This window comes from Tamandua tetradactyla, chromosome 15 (assembly GCF_023851605.1).
Source record: "Tamandua tetradactyla isolate mTamTet1 chromosome 15, mTamTet1.pri, whole genome shotgun sequence".
Taxonomy (NCBI): Eukaryota; Metazoa; Chordata; class Mammalia; order Pilosa; family Myrmecophagidae; genus Tamandua; species Tamandua tetradactyla.
Genome location: NC_135341.1, coordinates 45,569,370 through 45,584,105, shown reverse-complemented (window position 1 = coordinate 45,584,105; position 14,736 = coordinate 45,569,370). Strand labels below are relative to the sequence as shown.

Here is a 14,736-nt window from a genome sequence, read left to right as displayed (position 1 = left end):
ATGACAATTTCTAATTTGCAAGGAATACATTCTCAGAGTCTGAAAAACAAAGTCTTAATAATTTATGAAGTCATCATGGACACGATGGTCTTATAGGTCACACAAGAATTATAAAAAGGAAAGGTGCTTTTTTCACGAAGATGGCGCCGAAAGCGAAGAAGGAAGCTCCTGGCCCTCCCAAAACTGAAGCCAAAGCAAAGGCTTTGATAGCCAAGAAGACAGTACTGAAAGGTGTTCACAGCCACAAAGAAAAGAAGATCTGCACTTCACCAACATTCCGCCAGCCCAAGACACTGCGTCTCAGAAGACAACCTAAATATCCTCGGAAGAGTGCCCCCAGGAGAAACAAGCTTGACAACTGTGGCATCATCAAGTTCCCTCTGACCACTGAATCAGCCATGAAGAAGACTGAAGACAATAACACTCTTGTGTTCATTGTGGATGTCAAGGTCAACAAGCATCAGATCAAACAGGCTGTGAAGAAGCTTATGACATTGATGTGGCCAAGGTCAACACTCTGATTAGGCCAAAAGGACAGAAGAAGGTGTATGTTTGACTGGCTGCTGACTATGATGCTTTGGATGTTGCCAACAAAACTGGAATCATCTAAACTGAGTACGGCTGGCAAATTCTAAATATATGTTTTTTGACTATAGGAAAAAAAAAAGGCAGTACTCATTTTCCTCAGGAGAGAAATGCTGAATGCTCAAATGTCCTAAAAAATACTGTATGCACATTTAAATCAGCATGATCCTTTTCAATTAAAAAAAATTCTCAAAGTAAAAGAAAATACAAAAAGTAAAATATTTCAGCAAACAGCATCCAGTCTATCAAAAGGCAAATTGCATGGCAAGTGTTTCCCATGGTTGCTATCTCACTTCAAGTGTTCCCAGACTACTCTACCTAAACCAACCCCACCTTCATTTCCATTACTCTCTAATCACTTACCTGTTTCATGTTTTATTTTTCATCAGTGAATGTTGTAGTCTACCAAAGCTGCCAGGATGCAACCCACCAGAGACAGACTGGCTTTTAATAAAAGAGGATTTGTTTAGTTAAAAACGTGTAGTTCTTCAGAGGAAAGGCAGCTAACTTTCAACTGAGGTTCTTTCTTACGTGGTAAGGCACAGGGTGATCTCTGCTGGCCTTCTCTCCAGGCCTCTGGGTTCCAACAACTTTCCCAGGGGTGATTACTTTCTGCATGTTCAAAGGCCTGGGCTGAGCTGCGAGTGCTAAGGTGAAGTATGCTGAACTTGGGCTGTGCTACGTTGAGCTCTCTCTTTTAAGCTTCCAGCCAATTAAATCAAACATCATTCATTGCAGCAGGCACGCCTCCTAGCCGACTGCAGATGTAATCAGTGATAGATGAGATTCGCATGCCATTGGCTCAGGTCCACAGCAGCAGAACTAGACACTTTCACCTGGCCAAGGTGACACCTGAACCTAACTACCACAGTGAATTTGCAAGTTAACTGGAATTCTCTCAGGTATTTGTTTCCTACTTTGTCTTGCCCACTGGAATGTCAAAATCCTGAGGGACAGGGACTCAGCCTTGTTCACCACTGTATCCCTAGCACCTGGCTCATGGAAGTCATTCATATATTAATTTGAATGAATTAACAAAAAAGAGGGGATGAAGAAAAGGAAGGAAGGAGAAGAAAGGAAGGGTCTAAAACTGCATTATACACAATTATCTAATATACTACAAATTAGATTACTTAACATTCATAGGAATACTAAAATTTTCTCCTTCCCAAAATAGCAATGTGTTTCCCAAGTGGAGGATACAGTCCCATTTATAGTTAAATACTAAAAGAGAAATGTTCTCACCTTATGTAACAATTCTCAGGGAAAAAAAAAGTTCAAAGAGCAGAATACTATTTTAGTACTAACATTTCATTGATAATGACTTTGATATAAACTTCTGAGAGGTGCTGATTTTAATTAGGAAGGTTAATACAGGCTTAAGTTTCATTAAATACTGCCTTTCTCTTCCACATGACCCCTTAAATCTTGTCCCTCAAGTTGAATAAAAATCAGATGGGTATATGTGGTATCTTTATTCCCAGAAGTAAAATCTTTTCTCATTAATCATACAGATAACTTAGTTATGTTATTGGCATTCTAACTACCTGGAAGAAAGGCAGGGAAGAAGGAAGGAGGGGAAGGGAGGGAGGAGGGAAGGAAGGAAGAGGGGAAGCAGGGAAGGAGGGCAGGAGAGTGGCACTTCAAGTTAGGGGTAGGACCAAATGTCACATTCTAGACACAAGACAGAGGTTTCCAAAAGACATTATTAACAACTTTAATTATCAGAGAATTTTCTCAAGCTGGTAGCAGAACAGGAAGTCAGAAAAATTCAAAGTACAAGGTGTACTTAATAAGAGCACATTAGTGTCCCCCCAAGTACCTTGCCAAAGGTATTAGAAAAGCCACCCACTCTTTCTCAGGAATGTCCGCCTCCCCAACCCCACCCAGAACCATTTAACTAGCAAATGGAAACAGCCTGTCTGAGAGCAAAGACCGAATAGAGAGATAGTGAGAAAGAAGCACATAGAGTAATTCATATCCCTGAATCCAGCTATACTGGATATCAGCACAAGTCTTTGACTTCTCAGTTATATCAGTAAATAAATTCTTTATTAAGTTAGAGTTGGGTGTTTCTGCCTGTAAATAAAATAATAGTCTTCACTAACACAACCTCAATGTGAAAACTGGGGAGCCTGACATACATGAAAAGGCTGTCACCTTGGCTTTACCCCCAAGTGTTTCAAAGGCCAAAGAAGGATTAAAACTTAAAATTAAAAGTATTGTGCCAGTTTGAATCTGTGGTGGACCCCAGAAAAGCCATGTCCTTTAATCCTCATTCAATATTGCTGGGTGGGAGCATTTTGATTGTTCCCATGGAGATGTGACCCACCCAGTTGTGGGTGGTAAGTTTTGATTAGATGATTTCCATGAAGGTGTGTCTCCACCCACTGAAGGTGGAGTCCTTTAAGACAGGAAACATTTTGGAGAGTCCTTTTTCTGGTAGAGCCATGAGAAAGCCAGCAGGCGCTGCCATGTTCACCATGTGCCCTTCCAGCTGAGAGAGAAACGTTGAACGTCATCAGCCTTCTTGAACCAAGGTATCTTCCCTCAAATGCCTTAGCTCAGACATTTCTATAGACTTGTTTTAATTAGGATACTTTCATGGCCTTAGAACTATAAACTAGCAACCTATTAAATTCATCTTTTTAAAAGCCATTCTGTTTCAGGTATATTGCATTCCAGCAGCTAGCAGACTAGAATAAGTATCAACATTAATATGCCTATTTGCCAAATTAAAGTAGCCGCAATATACCTCCTATAAATCCTGTAAACTTCAAAATTCCTAAGTCATTATTTTTACATAGTTAATGGAGAACATGAATTTTATGTACTAGCATTTCTCAACTTCTTATAATTACCAAGAGTTATCTTCAAAGACCAAACTTTTAGCCACAGTTTCTAGTTTCTTAGAGTCAAAGAAATAGACACATTCTTTAGATTCCATTGTCTTTAAATTTTATATGACATCTACTGAGCCTTTACTATATATGTCAAGTAGTCACAATAAGCATTATTTATGAATTATGTACTTTTATAATCTTCATTTTGATAATAATAATTAATAATAATGCACTTACTACTATTAGCAGTACAATGCCCCAGATACTGAACTGTTTCACAAAAATTAGTCTATTTAATCTTCCCAACTATCTTCACATCCTCTATATTCAGATAATAGGTACTTTTATCTCCATTCCAAAGATGGGAAAACCGAGGAGGCTTAGAGACTGAGATGCAGTGCCCAGACCTGTGCTTCACAACATAATCAGTCTATGACACTAGAAAACATCCCACACCACATCCCAGGGACAATTTCCAATTCTTTGTAATAAAAACCTGAATTCACCTACATTCCTTATGTTGTTCTGCCATGTGGTTTAGTTCTATTTTCTTCTTTAATTCCTCATCTTGGAAATGGTAAGATGCATATTAAAGGTAATGCATACAATTTATTCCAGCTCAAATTTTTAAAACGAGGAGGACTGAATTATAGAGTAACACTTTCTATTTTACAAACTATTCCAAAATTTGGCAGACTTCAAACATAAAGTAATTTTATTTCAGATCTGCACAGGTATGAACATACTAACTGTGAAGTCCTAGTGTGACAAAAATTGTCCTTATTGTAGAGAAACTTTTCAGAACCTGGAAAATGCATCTCAAGTTTTCAGAGAGCAAATGTCCAAAGCATATTTTTTAAAAACCACTGTTTATACAAAACCAACTTATTTTAGGTATTTTCTGGTCAGAAAGATGCATATTATCATGCATAAATGGGTAAAGAAGCATAAAATGGGACTGAATATATTAATTAATCCCATGGGAGAAGGTTCTGATCTTTCATTTAGCCACATAAGTATAAACCATAAATACACACTGACATGTACAACAAAATGCAATAGCAAATAGATTTATTGATAGTTTATCACTTAGAAATCTCAACAGGACAAGGTCTAAAACTCTTACTGTGGATATCAAAAGTAATCTTACTGCATATATTCCTTATCAGCCCTCACCCTGAAATCAATTGCAAAAGCACAAGAAGAAAAAATGATGACCCTATAAATCAAGCCATTAGGGATCAAGATGTGCTTCTAATCAGATAGTAGAAGGGTTGACAAACATTAGATGCATAAAACATATCTTCCTAAACCTGGTAAGACTGGTTGAGTGCTTCATCTACAGCAACGGCAGCACAAATGACAATTTAAGTTTTGTGTTCTTTTGTTATGTAATCTGTACTAATTTTTTATATAAAGCTCAAACTCATAACATTGGTCAAAATCAGAATGTAACTAGATTTGGGTTCTATATTGTGATAATTATTATTTTTTAAACAATAACCAATCAACGGAATTGAACAAATACAGAGCAGCATTTGATGAAGCTGCCATTCTTGAAAATCTGCTGAGCTGAATGATGCCACAGCCCCAGCCTTGAAGGAAGCCATGGTCACACATGCTTCTCAATGTGGGACAGCCACCTAGCTTTAATGTTATAAAGCATCTTCCTTAAGAGGCATAGAGCTTACACTTTTTCTTTAACCTAAATGATACATGTTTGTGAAAATTTACAGTATTCCTTAAACTATAAGGTACCATTTTAGGGTTTCAAATGCCTGAATTGGGTACTGTCAGTTGGCACCCCAGTGGGTATTTGCCATGACAGCGAATAGATTAAAAGGAAAAAAATAAGCTCTTTCTGCTGACAAATACTCATTACCTGTTACACTCCCCTCAACTCTCCAAAAAATTCCTGTTTGTAACTAAACTTAACTTTCATGCCAAGAATTTAGAGGGAGGGGGAACTTCCTTCCATCCCTATTCTTTCTGAGTAGGGCCAGGAAAAGCTTGTTTTATATTCCCATTGTCCTGCAATGTTGACCTCGAATAGTAAACCTCAGCCCTTGAACCATAAACTACCTTAAATATGCCTAACCTCAGAGCCCTATGTTTAATACAGAACACAAAGCTCTAAATGGATGTTTGAGAAAATGGGCTGAGATGCTTCTGGATTCTAAGCAGTACACCAGCTACAACCTCTGTTTCTAGAAATGTTCTTAGAGGGAGTGCTCATAAGCACACGGGTTTAAATATGAGGACACTGAGACACTCACCCCCCCCCCCCATCACCAGACCTGCTTTGACAGAGGCATCCTGGACATCCAACACTTCTGGGTATCAGTGCAGTGGCATGATACTTACTGAGGAAGTAAGACATCTCTAAAGAGAGCCAGAAGATTGCTGTCAGAATTAAGACTCGCCTCCTTCTCATCTCCAACCTCCTGATTCATGAGCAGAGATGTGGTTTCTGAGAGCAACCGCAAGCTGAAGAGCCTCCACTCGACTTGAAAGAACATAAAATGCCAAGAATGTGAATACATGGAGACAGAATGAAAACAGAATGCATCACTGATGAAATTATTGTTGATGTGGGCATACTTACCATTTTCGCTTTGAACCAAGGAGACCAAGGGTGGCAGGATATAATCAGCAACCTAAAAGAAAGGATATAAAAGACTTTGTTCAAATCTCTACAAAAAAATTTTATAAAGAACTATCTGTGCCTTTTCCACCCACAGAATTATTAATGAGAAGAATGAAAAAAAATCAACAGCTAAATTTATCACGGATTTAAATTCTCCATAATGGAATTCAATAAACCACCAAGGTCATTCAATTCTTGAAAAAGTTCTAAACCCAAAACGTAATTGAGGGAGGTGATATCACAACATGGTGACTTAAGACATCCCATGGAAAAATCTTCCCTTAGAAAGAATTATAAAAATATAAATCCTGCTTGCTTGGAACTCTGGAAGACAATAGGAACTAGAGAAGGATGCACAACTGATGAATCAAAGCAAAAGGAAAAAAAAAAGATAGGAGCTCCCCAACCCCATACTCAGTCCTATACAGCTTCACTCAGTCCTGTACAGCTTAAGAGCTGCACAGGGCAGCATGGCCCAGGGACCTACTGCCATGGATTCCGACCATATAGCCTAATTCACAACAGAAATTAGAATCCTACACAAACCCAGAAACAGGGAACCAAATCCACAGAGACTCAGAGTAGAACACAAATGGCAGAAAAGGGATTGCATACAAATGAGCCCCCAGCAAATAAGAGACCCTGCTGAATTGCTGGCAAGAGGTACACACACTCAATCCAGTCTATAATTCCAGGGTCACTTAAGCAAAACAAAACAACAACAACAGAAAACAGGATTCTTTGAGTAATGGGATATCCTAAAGGATACATAACCAAAGGTAGAAAAGCTTCATGGAAAAAAAGGGGGTAGGGGTGGGAGGAACTTCACTGCTATAAGGCACAACAGGTCTCAGAATATAAAAGTGTGATAAAAATGGGACACTGAGGGATGGAGAAAACTTAAAAAAAAAAAATGATAGGAGCTGGGAAGGAAATTCTGCACAAAACACAGAACAGATCAGAATTCCTAGAGAAGAAATATGGGAATGGGAGCTTTCCCTTGAATGTGAAACATTGCACATGAAAAGGCAATCCTAAAAGTTCTATTGCATCTCCAGGGTAAGAATCAGGTGCAGAAAACCTGAGAAACTCAAAACAGTTAAAAAAAACAAGCCACTCTACAGATCTAAATAAGTTGGACCAAGCATCAAAGAAGACACTTACTACATAGCCAATCTTCAATAAAACCCCATGCAAGAGGAAAACCGACCTTCAAAGTTAGCATGTAAAAATAATTACATGCCCAGAAATCAACAAAAAATTACAAACCATACTAAAAAGCAGGAAGATATGGCTCAGTCAAGGGAATGTATTAAAACTTCAGAGGTGACACAAAATTTGGAACAACTAATAAGAATTTGGAACAACTAAGAAATTCAAACATCTGAATCAATTCAAGTAGATGAAGGAAAGTATGGCTAGAAATAAACTCATGGTGGACATAGAGCTAAAGTATATTAAGAAGATACTGTGTGAACAAAAAAAAGAATCAGAAAGTTTAAAAAGAAACATAACAAATTAAGGGGGTAAAAGATACAATAATAAAAATTAAAAATAAACTAGAGGAGGCAGGGCCAAGATGGTGGCTCAGTGAGGTGTGGGATTTAGTTTGCCCTCCAGAGCAGCTAGTAAATAGCCAGGAACAGAACATAACAACTGTGGGGGCCATGTCAGCGACTGGACACACAGCATTCTCGCAGCTGAACTAGCTGCGAGCCCACCCAGAACCATGAATTCCCCAAGCCATGGCAGCCGGTGCCCGTCAGCATGCTTCCCAGAGGGGATAGGAAAGAGAATTTACCAGCAGCAGGGGCTGAGCACAACCAAGCTCCAACTGTGGAATTAATTAACAAATTCTGACTACTAAAAATAGGACCCCAGTGCAGGTGAACCTCGGGTAAAAGCTGAGGGTGCTGGTTTTTGCCCCCATGCAGAGAGGGCAGGACTGACAGAAAAAGGAAAAAGAAAAAGGTTTTTTGGATCAGATAGCACACAACTTTAAAGGGTCTGGGCCCTGAAGGAAAGGAGGGGTCACATAGGACATGGAGATACCAAAGCAACATACAAACTTAAGCTCTTGATTGGCAGAGCCGGGGAAATGGGATCGCTGCTCTGAAAAGGACTTTTATTTTTCTTTTATTGTAGCTGTGTTTCTATGGCTTGACTACTCTTTGGATACTAGCTGCAGGGCTTCTAAGGCTTCAAATGTCCCAGGTATAGGCAAAATTAGGCTAGTTTGAATGTTTGCCTGCAGCCTAGCCTCCCTCAAAGAATTCAGACCCAGGGTATGGAAAAGTGAAGTGATGAAAGTCAGCCTGCAACCTCTCTTCTGTCTCAACCACACCCCCAGCAGGGAGAGTCTCCTGAAGTTAAAGGTACCACATCACCTTATGGTGCTGGGAACCGCAGGTAGACAGGCGCCACATACCGGGCAGGATAGAAAAAACACAGAGTCCAAAAAGTCTCATAGGAAAGTCTTTCAACCTGCTGAGTCTCACTCACAGGGAAAACAGATGCAGGTGACTCTTTCCTCCTGAGAGGAGGCCAGTTTGGTCTGGGACAATCTGAAGGGGATCTATAATACCTAAGTAGACCCTCCTGGGCGGGGGCGGGAGGAATAGGCACCATACAGGCAGGGCAAGAAACAAGAAAACAAGAACTGAAAACTTCTGATCTCTTAAACAAAACCTAAGACAGAGGTCTAGAATCAGCTGAACTGAATGTTAAAGAACAGATAGACAACAAAGTCATCCAGCAAGAAAATCCTAGGTTAAAAAGTGAAAACAATCTCCAGAATAAACTAATAAAGGTAATTAAATGCCAAGACGGCAGATTCATTCAAAAATAATGAATCATTCTAGGAAAATTGAAGACAGAACCCAATCAAAAGAACAAATCAACAATTCCAATGAGATACAGGAGTTGAAACAATTCAGAATGTTAGAACAGACATGGAAAATCTCATCAAAAATCAAATCAGCCCCTCTCTTTCTCCGCCGGCCTGCAGCGCGGCGCCCACGCCCCGCGGCAGCCGAGCCGCCCGCCCTCCTTCTCCCCTCTCTTTCTCCGCCGGCCCGCCGTGCGGCGCCCACGCCCCGCGGCAGCCGAGCCGCCCGCCCTCCTTCTCCCCTCTCTTTCTCCGCCGGCCCGCCGCGCGGCGCCCACGCCCCGCAGCAGCCGAGCCGCCCGCCCTCCTTCTCCCCTCTCCTCCCCCTCCTGCTCCGGCTGCTCTCCAACCATGGTGCCCTCTTCCCCCGCCTTCACCGTGCTCCTCCGCCACCAGCCTCGACAGCCTTGCCGCCCTCACCTTTCCTCCTCCAGAACAGCTACTGGGGGAGTGGAGATAATACAGAGCAGCTCCCGGAGCCACGAGGGAGATCAAAGGGACAGCGTACCCCATCCTGGAACGGCTGACTATCTGGGAGAACCAGCTCCGGTGAGATCACCAAGGGGCACGGGCTTTCCTGGGTGGGACGGCAAGCGACCGGAGTCCCTCCCTTCCACCTTCCTGGGCCAGCTGGTAGAATTGGACAGGCGGTCCCCTTAGGCCGCGGCGGCTGGTGCCCCCACCACACGAGGCCCCCCGGAACAACTGAGATAGTTGGGTCGGAAATCCCCAGACTGGAGAGAACAGTGACCGGGGGATCCCTTCCAAACACGTGACTCCCCCGTCGGCTGGGAACAGTGTACTCTCCTGGGCTGCGACAGCTGGCGCCCTCCCGCCACGTTTGGTGCCCCGGGCCGACTGGCTAATTTGGCCGGACGCTCTCCTGTGCTGCGACGGCCAGCGACCCTCCCCGCGTTTGGAACCCCGGGCCGGCTGACATTCTTCCAAGACGCTTTGGTTGCCGAACCTCCCCTACGGCGAGAGTTTTCCAGAGTTGAGGGACCCACAGCAACTTTCGCTGGTGGAACCCACAGACAGGCGTGTGCCACGAGCGCCACCTACTGGGCAGGATAGGAAGAACAGAACCCAGAGATTGCACAGAAAAATCTTTCAACCTCTGGGGTCGAACACCCGGGGAAATCTGACTAAATGCCCAGACGCCAGCAGAAGATAACGGATCACGCTCAGAAAATTGAACATATGGCCCAGTCAAACGAAGAAACCAATAGTTCAAATGAGATACAGGAGCTGAAACAACTAATGCTGAATATACGAACAGAAATGGAAAACCTCTTCAAAAACGAAATCGCTAAATTGAGGGAGGACATGAAGAAGACATGGGCTGAACATAAAGAAGAAATAGAAAAACTGAAAAAACAAATCACAGAACTTATGGAAGTGAAAGATAAAGTAGAAAAGATGGAAAAAACAATGGATACCTACAATGACAGATTTAAAGAAACAGAAGATAGAATTAGTGATTTGGAGGATGAAACATCTGAATTCCAAAAAGAAACAAAACTATCCGGAAAAGAATGGAAAAATTTGAACAAGGTATCAGGGAACTCAAGGACAATGTGAACCGTACAAATATACGTGTAGTGGGTATCCCAGAAGGAGAAGAGAAGGGAAAAGGAGGAGAAAAACTAATGGAAGAAATTAACACTGAAAATTTCCCAACTCTTATGAAAGACCTAAAATTACAGATCCAAGAAGTGCAGCGCACCCCAAAGAAATTAGACACAAATAGGCGTTCCCCAAGACACTTACTAGTTAGAATGTCAGAGGTCAAAGAGAAAGAGAGGATCTTGAAGGCAGCGAGAGAAAAACAATCCGTCGCATACAAGGGAAACCCAATAAGACTATGTGTAGATTTCTCAGCAGAAACCATGGAAGCTAGAAGAAAGTGGGATGATATATTTAAGTTACTAAAAGAAAAAAACTGCCAGCCAAGACTCCTATATCCAGCAAAATTGTCCTTCAAAAATGAGGGAGAAATTAAAACATTCTCAGACAAAAAGTCACTAAGAGAATTTGTGACCAAGAGACCAGCTCTGCAAGAAATACTAAAGGAAGCACTAGAGTCAGATACAAAAAGACAGAAGAGAGAGACATGGAGAAAAGTGTAGAAAGAAGGAAAGTCAGATATGATATATATAATACAAAAGGCAAAATGGTAGAGGAAAATATTATCCAAACAGTAATAACTCTAAATGTCAATGGACTGAATTCCCCAATTAAAAGACATAGACTGGCAGAATGGATTAAAAAACAGGATCCTTCTATATGCTGTCTACAGGAAACACATCTTAGACCCAAAGATAAATATAGGTTGAAAGTGAAAGGTTGGGAAAAGATATTTCATGCAAACAACAACCAGAAAAGAGCAGGAGTGGCTATACTAATATCCAACAAATTAGACTTCAAATGTAAAACAGTTAAAAGAGACAAAGAAGGACACTATATACTATTAAAAGGAACAATTAAGCAAGAAGACATAACAATCATAAATATTTACACACCGAACCAGAATGCCCCAAAATACGTGAGGAATACACTGCAAACACTGAAGAGGGAAATAGACACATATACCATAATAGTTGGAGACTTCAATTCACCACTCTCATCGATGGACAGAACATCTACACAGAGGATCAATAAAGAAATAGAGAACCTGAATATTACTATAAATGAACTTGACTTAACAGATATTTATAGGACATTACATCCCACAACAGCAGGATACACCTTTTTCTCAAGTGCTCATGGATCATTCTCAAAGATAGACCATATGCTGGGTCACAAAGCAAGTCTCAACAAATTTAAAAAGATTGAAATCATACACAACACTTTCTCGGATCATAAAGGAATGAAGTTGGAAATCAATAATAGACAGAGTGCCAGAAAATTCACAAATACGTGGAGGCTCAACAACACACTCTTAAACAACGAGTGAGTCAAAGAAGAAATTGCAAGAGAAATTAGTAAATATCTCGAGGCGAATGAAAACGAAAACACAACATATCAAAACCTATGGGACACAGCAAAGGCTGTGCTAAGAGGGAAATTTATTGCCCTAACTGCCTATATCAGAAAAGAAGAAAAGGCAAAAATGCAGGAATTAACTGTCCACTTGGAAGAACTGGAGAAAGAACAGTAAACTAATCCCAAAGCAAGCAAAAGGAAAGAAATAACAAAGATTAGAGCAGAAATAAATGAAATTGAAAACATGAAAACAATAGGGAAATCAATAAGACCAGAAGTTGGTTCTATGAGAAAATCAACAAGATTGATGGGCCCTTAGCAAGATTGACAAAAAGAAGAAGAGAGAGGATGCAAATAAATAAGATTAGAAATGAAAGAGGAGACATAACTACTGACCTCACAGAAATAAAGGAGGTAATAACAGGATACTATGAACAACTTTACGCTAATAAATACAACAATTTAGATGAAATGAACGGGTTCCTGGAAAGACATGAACAACCAACCTTGACTCAAGAAGAAACAGACGACCTCAACAAACCAATCACAAGTAAAGAGATTGAATTAGTTATTCAAAAGCTCCCTAAAAAGAAAAGTCCAGGACCAGACGGCTTCACATGTGAATTCTATCAAACATTCCAGAAAGAATTAGTACCTACTCTCCTCAAACTCTTCAACATAATCGAAGTGGAGGGAAAACTACCTAATTCATTCTATGAAGCCAACATCACCCTCATACCAAAACCAGGCAAAGATATTACAAAAAAAGAAAACTACAGACCAATCTCTCTAATGAATACAGATGCAAAAATCCTCAATAAAATTCTAGCAAATCGTATCCAACAACACATTAAAAGAATTATACATCATGACCAAGTAGGATTCATCCCAGGTATGCAAGGATGGTTCAACATAAGAAAATCAATTAATGTAATACACCATATCAACAAATCAAAGCAGAAAAATCACATGATCATCTCAATTGATGCAGAGAAGGCATTTGACAAGATTCAACATCCTTTCCTGCTGAAAACACTTCAAAAGATAGGAATACAAGGGAACTTCCTTAAAATGATAGAGGGAATATATGAAAAACCCACAGCTAATATCATCCTCAATGGGGAAAAATTGAAAACTTTCCCCCTAAGATCAGGAACAAGACAAGGATGTCCACTATCACCACTATTATTCAACACTGTGTTGGAAGTTCTAGCCAGAGCAATTAGACAAGAAAAAGAAATACAAGGCATCAAAATTGGAAAGGAAGAAGTAAAACTATCACTGTTTGCAGACGATATGATACTATATGTAGAAAACCCAGAAAAATCCACAACAAAATTACTAGAGCTAATAAATGAGTACAGCAAAGTAGCAGGCTACAAGATCAACATACAAAAATCTGTAGTTTTTCTATACACTAGTAATGAACAAGCTGAGGCGGAAATCAAGAAACGAATCCCATTTACAATCGCAACTAAAAGAATAAAATACCTAGGAATAAATTTAACCAAAGAGACAAAAAACCTATATAAAGAAAACTACAAAAAACTGTTAAAAGAAATCACAGAAGACCTAAATAGATGGCAGGGCATACCGTGTTCACGGATTGGAAGACTAAATATAGTTAAGATGTCAATCCTACCTAAATTGATTTACAGATTCAATGCAATACCAATCAAAATCCCAACAACTTATTTTTCAGAAATAGAAAAACCAATAAGCAAATTTATCTGGAAGGGCAGGGTACCCCGAATTGCTAAAAACATCTTGAGGAAAAAAAACGAAGCTGGAGGTCTCGCGCTGCCTGACTTTAAGGCATATTATGAAGCCACAGTGGTCAAAACAGCATGGTATTGGCATAAAGATAGATATATCGACCAATGGAATCGAATAGAGTGCTCAGATATAGACCCTCTCATCTATGGACATTTGATCTTTGATAAGGCAGTCAAGCCAACTCACCTGGGACAGAACAGTCTCTTCAATAAATGGTGCCTAGAGAACTGGATATCCATATGCAAAAGAATGAAAGAAGACCCATCTCTCACACCCTATACAAAAGTTAACTCAAAATGGATCAAAGATCTAAACATTAGGTCTAAGACCATAAAACAGTTAGAGGAAAATGTTGGGAGATATCTTATGGATCTTACAACTGGAGGTGGTTTTATGGACCTTAAACCTAAAGCAAGAACACTGAAGAAGGAAATAAATAAATGGGAGCTCCTCAAAATTAAACACTTTTGTGCATCAGAGAACTTCATCAAGAAAGTAGAAAGACAGCCTACACAGTGGGAATCAATATTTGGAAACGACATATCAGATAAAGGTCTAGTATCCAGAATTTATAAAGAGATTGTTCAACTCAACAACAAAAAGACAGCCAACCCAATTACAAAATGGGAAAAAGACTTAAACAGACACCTACCAGAAGAAGAAATACGGATGGCCAAGAGGCACATGAAGAGATGCTCAATGTCCCTGGCCATTAGAGAAATGCAAATCAAAACCACAATGAGATATCATCTCACACCCACCAGAATGGCCATTATCAACAAAACAGAAAATGACAAGTGCTGGAGAGGATGCGGAGAAAGAGGCACACTTATCCACTGTTGGTGGGAATGTCAAAGGGTGCAACCACTGTGGAAGGCAGTTTGGCGGTTCCTCAAAAACCTGAATATAGAATTGCCATACGACCCAGCAATACCATTGCTAGGTATCTACTCAAAGGACTTAAGGGCAAAGACACAAACAGACATTTGCACACCAATGTTTATAGCAGCGTT

General features: G+C 40.2%; 1 protein-coding gene and 1 pseudogene across 11 annotated transcripts in view; one reads left to right on the top strand and one right to left on the bottom strand.

Moving 5' to 3' along the window:
- The window catches only part of ULK4 (unc-51 like kinase 4), a 749,242-nt gene that overhangs the window by 465,322 nt on the left and 269,184 nt on the right, over nucleotides 1-14,736 (bottom strand). For all 11 annotated transcript variants that reach the window (XR_013162830.1, XM_077129714.1, XM_077129713.1 and 8 more), the window contains 2 exons: nucleotides 6,034-6,085; nucleotides 5,793-5,934 (listed from right to left, as the gene is read on the bottom strand). Coding sequence is in view for 10 of the 11 variants with exons in the window: in XM_077129714.1 (XP_076985829.1) it covers nucleotides 5,793-5,934; nucleotides 6,034-6,085 (194 nt within the window). In the remaining variant the exon portion in view is untranslated. The remainder of the gene's footprint in view (nucleotides 1-5,792; nucleotides 5,935-6,033; nucleotides 6,086-14,736) is intronic.
- Nucleotides 114-610, top strand: LOC143657962 (large ribosomal subunit protein uL23 pseudogene; annotated as a pseudogene).